The 15,925-nt window shown below is 39.9% G+C and overlaps 1 protein-coding gene across 1 annotated transcript in view; it reads right to left on the bottom strand.

The window, feature by feature from the left end:
• Positions 1-15,925, bottom strand: part of LOC106929700 (transcription factor SOX-6-like) — a 148,249-nt gene that overhangs the window by 30,620 nt on the left and 101,704 nt on the right. Inside the window, exons 8-9 of the mRNA XM_015006799.2 lie at positions 9,244-9,367; positions 7,259-7,338 (exon numbers count right to left, since the gene is read on the bottom strand). Coding sequence (XP_014862285.2) covers positions 7,259-7,338; positions 9,244-9,367 — 204 coding nt within the window. The remainder of the gene's footprint in view (positions 1-7,258; positions 7,339-9,243; positions 9,368-15,925) is intronic.

Here is a 15,925-nt window from a genome sequence, read left to right as displayed (position 1 = left end):
TGTGTATCTCATTAAATAAGAGGCACACTTTGTACTGTACGATTCTTAATTGTGAACATGTTCCTTTAAGAGTACAAAGGCGTAAAAAGGAACGAAATATGTTTTTTATCGGCTCATTTTGCTGACAGTAGTTATCGCTACAACATTTAGCAAATCCTACTGGTGTTCCGACTCGCAACGGGAACACGCTCTATTTGGGTCGCTCCCAAATCCGTTCTCTGACTTCCGAGACGAACTGAGCAGAGCACAAAAACTGCAGTACGTGAAGGGACACAAAGAAACGAGAATCACGCCCAACCGGCTCGTGTTGAGGCTGGGAACTGGAAACATGCTGACCTACAGAACCAAACTCGTTAACGAAGCCGTGAACCGACCCTTATGAAGTAGGAAGTGGCACGCTGCTTTAAAAGGCTAATGAAGAGGTTCCCCAAGTGGAAATGAGGGGCTTCCTAGTCAACACAGCTTAATGACTTGAGCAAGATCTCAGTTTTCTCAAAGTGACTGTCATGTTAACAAACAGCAGCTTGTGCAAATCCCAACCGACAGCCCGACTTAAGGGCTGCATGAAAACCGTCCTTTTGATAGCAAATAAAAAAAAGGAGTTCATTAATGTATGCAAATGCACACAGTGCGCCATATGTCTCCCTTCTCCTACAACGCGGATTCACAGTTTTAGAAACATTCTCTTTTTTTTGATGCATTTTTAATGATTGCACCATTGCATTTGGCCTCGCACCACGTTTTCACAGGAGTGAGCAGCAGAGAATCAGTGTTACAACATTTTCCGACACTGGCACACCTCTGTAACTAAAGCTTCCAGCGCTGGAATGATAGTCATGGTGAAAAGAAAGTAAACCCCGTCGTAAAATTCGAAGGTTTTTTTACATTTTAGGACGTAATTAAAATGGTTCTTTCTGTACCTGGTTCAATCGTTGACATCCCAAGGAGGGATGCAATGGATTTCATATTTTAATTATTAAACAAAGATAAAGCAAATATAGGAAAGCTGTGTGTGGAAAGACTATCTGCAACCTCTCTGCTTTCATCGAATTTATGAGGGTAATAGAACATAATTCAACAATAACCTAACAACGCCCACTGTAAGATTTTTTTTTTTCAGAAATGGAAAATGTTTCAATAATGTAATAATAATAACACAGCTGCAAATCCTACAAGAAGATGGTGTTTCAGAAAATTCAAACCTTGTATAAACTCTGAGAAAAGAACTCAAATCTCTGGAGGCCTTTCAACAGTCAGGCACAGTGATGGACGGCCAATGATCTGGGCTCTTCAGGGCACTTTGCAGCCAACGAGGTGATCCCAAACGCCTCAGTATAATAAAGTCTTATGATGTCAAATGTGAGCTAAAGTCTGCTCAACACTGAGACAATCACAGGGAAATGGACAGAAGATACAGAAAAGTCAGAAATCGAACCCCAGATGTGGAATGAAAGTCTTTATAAACAGGACGGGCGCGTTACCACTACGCCACGCTTCGCCACAATCAGTTTTATTAGGTTCTGATACTTAAACACTAGAACTGATAATTAAAGAAGTAAGAATAAAAATAAAGTAGCACCTTAAATATGAGCTTTAGAGAGAAATCAATTCTGATTTTGAGAAAAAAGGGAGAATACTGAGATTAAAGTCATAATTCTGTCAGAAATAAAGTCAGAAATATTATAACCACAAGCACAGCATGATGTGCAAATGTTATTCTCTATAATTTTTTTTTATTTGCTGTAAAGTAAAAAAAAGTTTCTGTCATGATGAACAAGTACAGACTTATTGTCGAAGTCTTATCATGATCACTCTTAGCAAAAGCGTTACTGTATAAACAATGTCCAAACATGCTGGCAGCCACTGCCTGCTTCTCTCCCTCTCTGCTACAACCTCTTACACACACGCACGCAAAATCCCCCAACAATCACCGTTTATTCCATCCTGAACACTTCCCCGCGCTCCCTGTCTCCCCGCCTTTCTTCCTCTTTTTCGGTTTCTGCCGACGGCCTGATGAGAAGCTTCCTCTCTCATTCAGGTTCCTCGCCGCCTCTCGTTCTCCGCCAGCGTCTTGAATGTGAGCGACATTTGCGCCTCTGACATCACGCGCCCTCTTTACCTCTCGCGCACCGTGCGGCTCCTTTTGATCATTTCAAAGCCAGGAGTGGGAGACAGGAGGGCTCCGACACCCCCGCGGCGAAGCGTGGCGAAGCGCAGCGCTTTGCTAAGTCAATAGCGGCTAATGAGTTCTCCGATAAACGAGAACCACAATGCAAATTGAATAAAGTGAGATAAGGATTCTTGTGACATCTAAAAAGCCATGCTATGGTAATGAGTGACATGATGAAGCTGTATTGTTGGTGAGTGAAATAAAAAAAAGCCTTTTTCTTAAGAGTTTTTGTCCTTCCTGGGTAGGTAGAGCAGGAAGGGTGGTGGGCTTGTTTTGTCAAGATCTCAACCGCCTTCAGAGAGCAAATCTGTTCTTTTTTCTTCTATCCCCTATTTTCCATTTTGCATAATCTTTTAGCTTTGCAAACATGTTGTATGATAACTATTAGGGATAAGTGCTATTTTCAAACCGCAGGTGTCAGGGAGCCGTTAAATAAATGTGATGAATTGCTGGGGCCAGGTGTTGTGCTGGTGGGGTGGAATTCCTCCGTCATTCATCATAACAGGTTTTGTCTGATACAGTTGACAGGCAGCGAGTAAGGAGGCTAACCTGTTAGCGTCAGTCCACCCAGCTCTGTCTTCAAACGCTGTGTCATGTTATTTTAAAGAGCTACTGGAACGCCATTAAGCTCAAAAGAAAACACGAGGGAAGCTGGAACGTGCGCCAATTAATGCATGCTGGGTGCCCTCCAGCTCCCGATTGTACTTTCCACTTAAAAGAAAAAAAAATGTTTCTAAGTTCTTCAGGAACATATCGAGCAAAGCACAGGAAATCAAGCTAGCATATTGTACAGAGAACGGAGTGGTGTTGCATTCTTAAGCTTCCTTTTGTTAACCTGATAACCTGTTAACCATTCTATCGTTATGAATGTTAGTCTTCAAATAAATCCCAAGGTCCTCTTTCCTAATTATATCCATCACTGTAAGCTCTTGGCTCTTGAGTTTAACAATAGCTTTGGCCTTTAAGTGTCATGCTATGAAGATGATGGGATTGTATTCTCGCTGAGTTTGGAATACAGACACAGTTTCATTAGCCCCCGTTAATAAAGATATGCAAAATGTATTCAGATGTATTCCTCCTATAGCTTGAATGTAAAATCCTTCCTTTAACCCTTTCATAGTGGTCACTACAGTGGACAGCTATCTAAAAGCTGTCCACTGTGCTTCTTGTGGATTTTTATGTTAGAAATACAACAGACAGACCACCAACACACAGTGTATTTTATGATGCATTTTATAATGCATCATAAAATACACTATTAGCTACTGGCCATCAGCTGCAAATGCAAGAAATTAGTTTTGTTAAATCCAATATGGCTGACAGACAAAAAAGCATGCCAACCGACCCGGTCCCTCCTTCTACTGCAGACGACTCTTTCCGGTTCAAAAAAATATTGTGACATCAAATAACTCCTGAAGAACAATACTACTGATGTATTTTTCAAATAACAACTTTGTATTTGCAGAAAATTACAATTGATCACCTAAAAAAAATATATATATATAATATATATATATAAAAAAAAAAAAATATATATATATATATATATATATATATATATATATATATATATATATATAAATATATATGTATATATATATATATATATATATATATATATATATATATATATATATTTTAACAACATTTTTTTTCCTACCTTTTTTTATGCCTTAAGAAAATAAAAAAGGGGAAAAAAATCCTGACACAAAGGATCATAATTCATGCACGAGAGGGTTAATTTGAGTATATTGCTTCATATACCGTATTTCTCAGACTATAAGCCGCTACTTTTCCCCCACGCTTTGAACCATGCGGCTTGTAATCCGGTGCGGCTTTTCTATGGATTTTTCTTCAACCCCCAGGGGGCTCTTTAGCACGAAGTGAATCATTGGAAGTCAAAATTGGAAATCAAAGAAGAAAGTGCTGATTTTCATTTAGAACAAGCACATGCTAGCAGCAGGCACGACGGAGAAATGTTTTCAAACTCATACCCCCTCATCATGGGAACCACACAAAGAAGTTCATATGGCGCTGCTTTAAGTTGAGGCTTGCAGTACAGATCGATAGCCGCCGCTGTATTCAGCATGAACGAATCCATGGTTCGGTGTTGGAGACGCATGACTGCGTCCTTAATAGCAGATTTATTAAGGACACAGTCCTCTGCTGCGTCCTTGTGGAAACCGAGAGCGGCGGAGATATCAGCAGCTTATAGTCTGGTGAGGCTTATATATGTATTTTTCCAGTTTTTTTAAGAAAACTTTGTAGGTGCATCTTATAGTGAGGTGCGCTCTATAGTCCAGAAAATACGGTATACAGGTGAAGTCAGACGCTTACACACACCACGTAAAAGACATGAACCTTTATTTCTCACTGTCTAATATTGTTAACGTAGGCAACATTTCTCTTGTTTTATGTCAATTAAACTTACCACAATTATTTATATTTTAAAGAAGGAGTGTTGGAGATTTATTTAATAATGCCTTCAAAATCAGACGTTTCCTTAGTATTTAATCGCTTTGCCTTTGAACTGTACCAGCAAACTATTCTCACAATAGTTTGCTGGAGTTGTGGCCCATTCCTCCTAACAGAACTGGAGTAAATGAGGTTTAATAAATCAGGTTTGATTTAATAAATCAGGTTGATGCGCCGCTTCGTTGACTCACACCTTTACAGATCTGAGGTCATGGCTTTGTGATGGCCACACTAAAACATTGACTTTGTTATTCAAAGTTCTCTTCCTGATAACTTGGCTGATGTTTTTTTGACTTTCCAATCATGTCAAACTCAAAAGTGTCAGTTAACCTATCAGAGGCTTCCAAAGCTGTGACATCATCATCTGGGCTTTCCCTCATTGTTTAAAGCAGTGGTTTCCAAACATTTTCTTCTTTTGCTGGTTTGCTGCCGTGATTCTAACACAAACCTACGTAGCCAGTGGCGCAACTACACATTATTCAGGTGGATGCGAAAACATAAATCGCATCCACCTGAATTATGGGGCATAATGGGGGCGTGCCCCACAGTTTGGGAACCTCTGGTTTAAAGAGACAGTAGCCAATCTTTAAGTAAACTTTTTATGTTGAAGACATTCATAAACAAATCTCTGACATATTCTTTGACATATTCTTTCGCTCCATACGGTCGAATTTAGCAAATGGAAATACTCTTGGTAATTCTAACTGAGCTCAAACAAGAGACGTCTGCTCTGATTTAACTTCAGACCTTGAGAGAAACAAGTGTATTCAGTGTATGTAAACTTCTGGTTTCAACTGTATATATGTGGAATTTGCTGTTTTTTGGCAACAATGATGAATATGAGGAAAGCACCTAAGTCCCACTGTCACATATGGTGGAGGATGATGAGCTGAAGTGCGTGTATGCATGTGTGTGTGTGATAGGTTCTTTAAAACTTTAAAACAGCGTACAGACACTCAGTCACTATCGGGTCTTTTAACAGAGCAACGTTCCAAATCAACACAGAAATGGTTTCACCAGAAACAAACTGAAATTCCTTCTTCTCCACCTCAGTGTCCAGAGGAGTGAGCTGAAAGCCCAGGGCTCTGGCTCATCCACAGAGAACCTGCATTTATTTGCACCATACTGTATCCTTTCATCTTGCATCAACTTTTTTACATTTTGCGGTGTGAAATTATTCTACCTGCTGTTGTATAAGATATAGTTAAATTGAATTTATCTTATGCCTTTCTACACATCCTTTCCAACGACGTCCCTGAAGGCAACACAAAGTCTTTCTGTAAACCACAAAACACAAGGTTTTTGGTGCTGTGCCCTTTTCACCTCAGGACATGGTTAACATGAACCTGAGTTTTATTTAGTTTATTCTCTTCCAGTCCTTCCTATTAAAAATATTGTTCAACAACTGGTTTGAGGTCATTGCTGAAGGTAGCAACATAAAAAAAACACACACAACCTTTAAACTTAGTTTTCCAAAACTGTACTTCATATAGACGATGAATAACGTTTCAGTATTGGAGGTATTGGACCATGACATTCTCACAATATGGCAAATGTGTGTATAACACCAATTTTATGTCATTTACACAAAATATTTTAAACAGACATGTACCACAGAAAGAAAAAAATCATTTTTGCTTGTTCAAAAATGCAAACATTTCTAAAAGAACGAATCAGAATGGCCAAGATTTCCCTTAAATGTTCTCCTAATCCTTGTGAAAGCTTTCTCAGAAGAGCTGAAGCTGCTGTATTTGCAAAGTTTAGATCAACATTTAATAGACTGAAAACAGGTTATCACGCCAGTTACTACGTGTGAACGCAAATACTTCTGCCAATAATAACATTTCTGGAAGCATTGGTTGAAGAAATGTTAATACATCAATAAAACAAATCAACTCAAATAATGCTATTTCTCTGGGAGACACGTCTGTTGACATGATGAAGATGACTGAGAAGAGTCCATTCTGCGGCATTTTACCAAACAATACAGCAACAAATTTCAGCATTACTGACACCTCATACTGAACTTCCTCTAAGTGCTAGCTACACGCTTACAATTAAAAACAATTTGGTTCAAGGACACTTACTTCTGCCTCAGTCCATAGAGTGCATGTAAATATGGTATCTAAAACTTAAGTCAAACCTTCTGAGTTTCACATAGCAGACCCCGTTTTGCCAAAATAACCTTAATTGTTTGGTTTTGTGATTGAAAAAGGCTGTTATGTTTTTCAATTTTATAAATGTCAAACATATCCACTCACTCATCTAGTTTGGTTGCTTTGTCCTTTGACAGTCATTTTCTTTTCGATTGCTCAGCAGATATAGTAACAAAAAAAAGTTTTCGTTTGTTTTTAGATGCATTCGACTTTGACAGATGCTTTTTATTATCAGCTGAAAAAATGCTTCAAGTTAATTCAACTGTATCTCACTCAATCACCAGAGTCTATGCTCTTATCTGTCACCACTCTATTACTAAGTCCCTTTCTTTGTGGAACTTTACATGAAGCCTTGCTTTATGCAGATTAAAAAAAAATATTAAAGGAATCAATTTATATTTTAAAACAGTTTGATGAGGTTTTGGTTCAATGGAGTGTCAAGGCGTCGCCCTCTTACCTGCAGCTGTAGCGGGCTGAGTCCAGAGGCCGCCGCGGCTGCCATTGTTGATGGAATGAACTGCATTGGGTAATTCTCACCTGGTGAACAACCAGAGACAACTCGTGTTAACAGAGAGAGGTGGGGGCAGAGTTCAGCACAAGAACAAACCTGCTCTTTACCTTCAGACCCGTCTCGTTCTCTCCGTCTCGCTGCTTTGTCTCCTTCCCCCCGCTCATGTTTTTATACATAAACACAAAGGGTCAGAACGCTTTATTCAGAGGTTAATAAGACTCACTGTCTGCACACATAAGTGCTCGAGACCGGGCTGAGCGGCGCTCGCTCAATGGGATGCACTCACCAGCTCATAAGCGAGTGCCATGTATAAACCCCTACTGTTTGACTTTAAAAGGCTTTTCATGTCCAGGTCTTTGTTGAAAACAGATCGAAGCAAAAAATAAAGGAAAAAAAAAACCCCAGAGTGCACAATGATGGCTTTTTAACGCCTTTCTTTGAGTTGTTTTACTTTTTCTTTCTATTTGCAGCCTTGCGTCCGACTATACGCAGACTGTACCGACATGAACCGCGGAGGCTCGCCGCTAACCTGTGTCGGGCGAGCACCTGGAGGAATGTATGGGAGAGAGGAATGCGAAGGACCAGGAAGACGCAAAGAAAGCAGGTGGCGCGTGGGATCCTGCAAAAACAAGACTGCAAATTACGCGTGACTTTGCGCGAGGGTGTGGCCAAAGACGTGCTGTGGAGGCAGAGCCGGGGAGAAAGATGTGCTGCGACACGCTACGCTGTGTGCGTTCCTTCACAGAGTCGTTCTCACGTTCAGGTGGTCAGCGTGCAACACGGACAAAAACTGGAACAGCTGCAAAAGTGTTCTCTGAACATCTTCACATTTTGTCACAATTCACCGCAAACTTAGACGTGATTTGGTCGGGTTTTCTCTCATACACAAAAGCAAAGCAAATAAGTAATTGTTGAAGCGGAAGGAAACTGATATGTAGTTGTCAACCTTTTTCAAAAATAAGTGTCTGAAAAGTGTGGTATTATCTACATGCGACTTTCCTGAACTAATTTTGTGTGGAACCGTCTGCGTCCATCTATAAGCGTATGTCTGTGTTGGCGTTGCACATCTAGCGACTGAAATTTCTGCCTGGTTTTCTTCACAGATTAGCTCAAAATTACCAAATCCAGATTCACGTCTGGTAATGGCAAGGCATACATCTTCTGTCTATCCCTCCGTCTGTCCGTCCGCCTATCTGTCTAGATGGTTAGCTACTGGGCTAGCTACCCATCTATATATCCATAAATCTATCCATCCATCTATCTAATAAGACTGACGTTAGACAGAAACACATGGCTACTTATCACCGGCTCATCACCATAACCCACGCCGCTAAAGGCCTGTTTGAGGGCAAATCTTCTGAAACTTCAGCCTGTTTTCTCACTAATCGTTGTTGCAGAGTGCCAACATTGAAACGGCCACATCTCCCTCATTTTTAAAAAATATTTCTGTGTTTGACATCATTAAAAAGTTCAGAATCCACATTTTCAGAATCCGTAAATAACTCAAGACACCCACAGATGAAACTTGTTCCTCATTTTTTCGTGGCCAGTTACAAATGTGCAATAGGTGGATGCAGTGTATGTGTGTGTGTGCGTACGTGCGTGCGTGCGTGCGTGCGTGCTTGCGTGCGTGCGTGCGTGTGTGTGAAATCCCATGTTGCAGATGTGCAGGGCGACTGACATGCTTTGCAGTTGCCACGGAAAGAGATGTTCCAGTCCGCTCTGTGTCCAAACGCATTGATCCTGAAGTGAACAAGCGGAGCTTGTAAATCTCTCCGCTCATTTCCAGAACATTCCTTACCTGACACACCTCATTTCTGTCAACTGGAATCTGTGTGTGTGTGCGTGTGTGTGTGTGTGTGTGTGTGTGTGTGTGTGTGTGTGTGTTGGAGGGTGAGGGGGTAAAGGAGAGGAGGCGCACATAAATATACCTGGCTTGTAGGACATGCCGGGCGGGAAGAGGAAGCCTTGTTGTGCGGCGGCGGCGGCGGCAGCCAGAGAGCGCTGGTCGTGTGGGAACAGGGGGATCATCAGAGGAGGCATGTGACCCTGGACCTGAGGGGGAGTCGGACCAAGAGGGAGAGGCTGAGGCCAAGCCGGGAAAAAAGGAACTGAAGACACGTTTACAAGCGCATCCGACGACGCCGAGAGTACGTGATAGAGGCCATTTATCACAAACAGTTTGATACCCAGTAGCTTTTTAAATGTGGCGTTCCCCCAGGGCTCTGTTTGGGCCCCTGTCTTTTGTTGCTAAACACATACGCCTTGGACAGACGACAGATAAATACAATAAAACGTCCCGTTCTTCACACTGTCAGATTTATTTAAGAGTAAAAGTGAAATTACAAACTGGTTAAAAAAATTGCTCCATCCAACTGAACTTTAAGACGATTAAATGCCTGATAACCAGGGTCTCAAATTCTGACTTTAAGAAATGTAGGTTGTTTAACAGTATTATGGAAATATTTCTGAACTAAGAAGGCTGGTGTTGAACAGGAGGTTGTGATCGTCAAAGAAGCAATTGTAATGCAGTTTTCATATGCATCAACAAAAAACATCCTCGATAAACTTCAGTTGGTTCAAAACTCTGGAGTAAAACATCAAACTGGAACCAGCAGAAGGTCTCACCGCCTTGGTCAAACTTTTTGTTCTGTCACTGAATTGTCAGGATCAAAACCTCAAACTCCAGCCACAGAACGTTACTCACACAGATCAAGACATAAACGTCTGTGGACTAACCCTCCTCTGTCTTTATGTACTCCACCTCAGATGCCTGAAGACATTTTTAATAAAACAGGATTTTTCTGAAGAACTTTTTTTCATTCTACTAATTGTCATTTCATTTAGTCTTTAGCTCTATCTTTGTGAACCACTTAATGATTAATTACTTAATTTTATTAGTGAAAGCTTTTAAGAGTCCTACATATATCAGACTAAATAAAGACTTCACTACATTTTGTACCTAATAAATATTTTCAATGCAGGCTTTGTACCTGGAATTAATTAGCTTTACATGTCTGTTTTGGTGCTTTTAGTTTTGGAGAAAGTCTTATGCATGAAAACAAAAAAATAGAAAGAAAGGAAAAGCTACACTGCAGGGGAAGAAAAGTTAAAATACAAAACAAACAATTAAAGGCATCAAGATGGGAAATGAATATATATATATAAAAAGAGCCTTACAAAAAATAAAGAATATCAATCAAAGGTACGTTGTGTAAAAATGCTCGAGACTTAAAAGGCTGAATGAAGACTTCAGGAAACCAAGAAATAAATGAAGACGTACGTTCTTGAGGGACGAGTGTAAAAGTGTGGAACAAAATGCCTGAACAACGACGGAGAGCGTGAAGAAGCTGCCTTTCATGTCGGCTTGAAAGACTCTTAAAAACTGCTTGTTTGCCTGAGTTACGGCGCTGACGGCTCCGACTGAAGGCAGCGTATCAAAGATGACCCTGCGGGAGTCTATTAGGCTGCCTGCATTAAACCAACAGGCTGTACTTTCCCCTCCATCTCTTGCCCTTTATCTCATCTCTTTCTCTTTTCATTAATTTTTGTCTGACTTGTAAAAATAAAAAAAGAAGAAGAAAAAAACGTCCGCCTTTCGTGCCTCTTCACACTTGTTCTTTTCACTTCATCTCATTTGTGAGTTTTTCACCTGAAAGACGAGGATGTTCAACAACAACCTAAAGGCCTAAAGTAATAAAATGTTAACTAAGAATGCCTTAGATATGAGCTGAGGAGGAGTTTTACAATATATATATATAGGTTTAAAATAACATTTAAAAATGCAAACTAAATGCTATTACATATGGAAAATCGGTTTTTATACTACTTTTACAGTCGTCACACTAATGATAAGCTAATACTTTCCTGCTTTTGGCTGCTGTTGGGGAAACTTGTTAACTTGTTTACTGTAAATTTCATGTTTATCAGCAGGTGTTACTTTCAAATAGTTAAAATAATATGACACACTTAAATACCGACACACTTAAATACAACAAAATTCAGTTTGTTACTCCTGTATGGTTAAAATCTACAGCCATGATAACACTGGTATGAGGCAAGCTAATTACAAATGATGCTACTAGTAGCATCATTTGTAATTGATGCTGTCAATTACAAATTTGTGGCATCACTTTGTATCATTTACATATTTAGAGTAGTAAATGGTATTATTCTATCATTTACATAGTTACATAGTGTAGCTTAGGAATGGTAAAACATCTGGTGTTGACATCTTGGTATGGGGGGTCCAAATGAAAATCTGCCTCAGGCCCCAAAAAATCTTGTTCCGGCCATACAGGGGTTTTTTTTGTTTTGTTTTGTTTTTTGTTGTCGTCACATTTTATTTTCAAACTAAACATTTTGTGTTTTTGCTGTTAAAACCACAACATGGTTTAATACCTTTAAAAAAGTATTTCCCCCTCTATTCGTCCCTTTTACTAGAATTCATTGATGACTCAAAGCCCCTCCCCCGAGGCCCCGCTGACCCACCGGTGCCCCTCATAATGAGCTGTCGGAGCTCAACCGATCCGCTGCGTTGGTTAAACAGGACGACTTCCCCTCTGGGGCGCTCAGTGTGCAGCAGGGAGATTTAAACAGCATGACTAAACAGAGACGCCTCTGAAGAGCCAGAATTATCATCTGATTAATAATTAGATCAACAGAAAAGTAATTGGACTTTAAATTAATAATGCAAACACTTATATATCTATAAATGTATACATACATGTCCTTTTGATCTGCGAGCTAACCGAATACTCCATGTTTATAGACGATCAGTTTGTTGACACTACTGCAAAAATATGAATCTTTTCTCTTGGCAGAATAAAAATGTTGAAATAAATACAGCCTGAAAGTATATTTATTCCTATGAGGGAATTTTTTCTCTCATAATGAAAACTGCTCTGTTCTCGTCAGGTTCCTCTGTGGCTCATTATATTGACCCAATGGGAAGTTTACAGATAGACTCAGTCAATGTCTTGGTGTTCCAAAACACACCCACAGCATCACACATCCCCTGCCTTGCTGCAGAGTGAGGTTGAGACACATCATCTGATCAAAATCCACATTTCAGTTAGAATGGAAGTGAAATATAAGCAGAATGTTTCTCTGCAATAGTATTGATGAATATTGAAAAAAAAAAAATCTAATGTTGACTATGAATTATAAATTCTTCTCTTTTTGCCCCACCAATGAAGATAAATATCTGGCTGTTCGTTCAATTATTGGTCAAATGTTTCTCACTAATATAATAATCAGCCTGAATAATACCAGACGTATCTGACCAAATGATGCAATTGCACTTCAATGTTGCCTTGACCATTGTGATTCAATAAATGTGAGTTTTGAAGGTTTATTTTTAATGTTCTTTAACTTCCAACTCACTGTGTGCAGCAGACAGTGAGCATTTAATAATGTCCTAAAAACAACTGATCATATTTAAATCACCTTTTTGCAAATTTTACTTTAATGTACTCAGTGCCTTTTTTGTACAATATACAAGAAAGACATTAAAAGATGGAAACAATCCATTTGATTCCTTTTGTAAATAAAAAAATAAACATTTTATTGCCCAAGATGCAGCAACACGTCATTCCTTTAGTGAATTTGAACCGGGGAATATAAAAAAATGCTAACATAAAACATACTGACAGACAAAGGTGTTTAAATGTTGTTAAGGAAGAGATTCTAAATTAGTTAATTTTGGAAAAGGTTTGGCTCTCTCTTCCTCTTGGATCCTCCTCTCCGCGGGCCACGTGTGGCCACTCAGAAGAAAACAGCAATGCGTGTTGACATCACAGAATTACAGAGTTTAATCCAATATAAGACAATGCATAAAATTACAACAGAAACTGCAGAACAACGGAGACATACATTCATTTACCTGACAGACTTGGAAAAAGACTTTGGAGAATTGCAAGAGCAAATCTGATTTGTTACTCTATGTGGAAAGTTTTATAGTTAAGGCGTATTCTTATCTTTAATTTATTCAAATAAGGCGTATCTTTGCTCATCCAACCAGGAGCTATCTCTGACCCTTTATCTGAAGCCAGAAACCCCTGCCGTGTTTACGGCCTTTCACAGATGAGTGTGAAAAGCTGGAACTTCTCCTGTATTGTTTTCCCACACAGACAAAAGGCAGTTCAAACGATCCTAGCAAACCATCTGCTGTAACTACAGGTAACATAAATGATTAATCGATTAGTAAATTAGTTGATAATTATTTCAATAACTGATTTCCCACAATTAACCTGATTAATCACAGTTAATTGGATTAATCACAAATAATCCAATTAGTCGTAAATTATCAGGTTAATTGATTAATTGGATTATTCACGATTAATCCAGGTAATCTTTTCTGCGCTACAGGAGACCAGTTTTGATCATGGATTCAAGCTCATTTCACTCCACAGAGCAGACCCTGTCATCCTTATTACACCCAAACATTATCTGTTTTTCCTCTATTTTAATTACAAATGGAAAATCGTATACTTAAGCAAAGTCTGTCTGTTCCACGTTTGCTGCTGCTTGTCCTAATAAGCTGCAGTTACAGATTTTTAACGTGACTTCACGTGTTTATCGTCTGACTGGCTCTTCGGACCGAGTCGTTTACATCACCCTGAAGAAGATCGATATCGATTGAGGCACCAAGCAAACACACTGGTGGCTGATGGGGCATTTCTACACACACATATGTACAAACGCTCCCATAAAGATAAGAAGCCTGATGTCTTGTGACATGCCGAGGCGAGAAGGAAAAACGAGTTCAAATGGCTAAAAACAACCCCCCACAAAAAAAAGAAGAAGAAGAAGAAGAGGAAAGGAAGTGTGTGTGTGTGTGTGTGTGTGCGTGTGTGTGTGTGTGTGTGTATTGTGTGGTGAGTGGGTTTTTTTGGAGTAGGACAAAATGCTCCCATTCATTGTGCTCCTCTGGGAACACTGGGACTGACTGGGGCAGCTTCTCCAACGCAAACACACAAAGATCTCCTTTTACTGAGGGGAGGGGCAGGGTGGGGGGTGCTACTGGATGAATGGTTGGGGGGGAGGATGGGGGCAGCGGTGGGCCCCCCTCTGCTTAGCCCCTAAGAAAACACAGAGTCCCCTTCCTCTAACTGCCCACCAGACGCACACCGACATACACACCTAGGCAGCGTGGAGCATGTGTCCACACTCAGAATTAATGGGGCTGTTGTTGGAAGGCACCGGGGCCGGGGGGGTGGAGAGGGCGACCAGTGTGTATGGGCTAAGTCTTTATGTCGACGTGAAGAAAAATACGGTGTTGTCTGGCAGGTACCGACTGTGACATCTGACCTGGTCCATCGCTCAGACGGAGGCCAGGCTACGTAAACCTGCAAAGAAATCATCGCCAACGCAAACAAAAGACGTGACTGACAGGCGACCCTGTGGGGGCAGGAGGGAGATGACAGCATGGGATTTTACAGGTTAAACGTATGCGGGTGGGCGATATAAACTCAAAGGTTTGATCAGGATATTTTGTGGTACGTTTGTGACAACGACAAAAGTAACAATGACAACTGTTTGCTACATCTTTTTTTAGGTAACTGTATTCATGTCGCAGCAATTATGGGTCCCTCCAAACGCTTACTGCTCTTGATAGCATTCCCATTTGTAATATGTTTCTTTAGGACACTAGTCATGTAAAGAAGTGTGATTTGTTTCACCAAGATGCAGGCGGTAACTGTATTTTCTAGTTTATTGGCATTTTTTCATGCATTTATTGAACAAAATCTGGAAAAAATAGCAAAACTATCAATCCTGACAATAAAGACAGTCTTGGGGTGATTTAAACTTTATTAATGGGTATTTATTGGGATGACAAATCAAAATTCTTATCATGATAAGTAGTTTATAGTGGTAAACGATACAATAGACGCCCACTGATAGTTAAAAGCTGTTAAAGTTCTACTTTCTACAGAAGTTTTGCTTTTTATAGGATGTATTTCTGATCCCAGTGAGCTTTGGACTAACAGAGCTCTGCCCTGTTTACTCTAGGCTTGGTTTGGTCAAGGTACATTAAATAAAAAAATATTTTTCTTCAGCTGTATGAAGCTCCCCTTCACCTGCTGCTGCGCACTGCCAGTCAGCTGCCCGAAAGAAGGCTCGTGCATCAACAAGGAAGATGAATTTCACTGCTTCAAAGTATTTCAGACACTTCAGATTTGTGGATTTTTAAAAACACCAGTTTTATGTTATCAGTACGCATTTTTAATTTACTGCACAATACTCTGATGTTTAATTTTGTTGTTCAACTCTACAAAAAAACTACTGTAGAAGCAGCACTTTCTTAAAAGAAGAGCTTCAATATCTAGTGAAGTTAGTGAAAAGTGGGTGAAATCTCAGAGGTTTAGGAGGCTAACAGCTAGTCATACAAACCCAGGTCCTGAACCTTTTTAGCCAGTTCAAACTGAAAATGTCTCTAACTTTATATTAGCAGGCATTCACCATCTGCTCCTTCATAAGAGACCATTGTTAAGTTTGAGCTCTTTTCCTAGCCAAATATCCATTTTATTAAGGTAAAGTTAGGTTTGTTTTGGCTATCGGCTATGCTGGTCCCTCCCCGTCCACCAGGATATTTGCCAAAGCACTTCAAGA

Source organism: Poecilia mexicana, unplaced genomic scaffold (assembly GCF_051168715.1).
Source record: "Poecilia mexicana isolate PSO_F unplaced genomic scaffold, ASM5116871v1 scaffold_6, whole genome shotgun sequence".
Classification (NCBI taxonomy): domain Eukaryota; kingdom Metazoa; phylum Chordata; class Actinopteri; order Cyprinodontiformes; family Poeciliidae; genus Poecilia; species Poecilia mexicana.
This window is presented reverse-complemented; position numbering and strand designations above follow the sequence as displayed.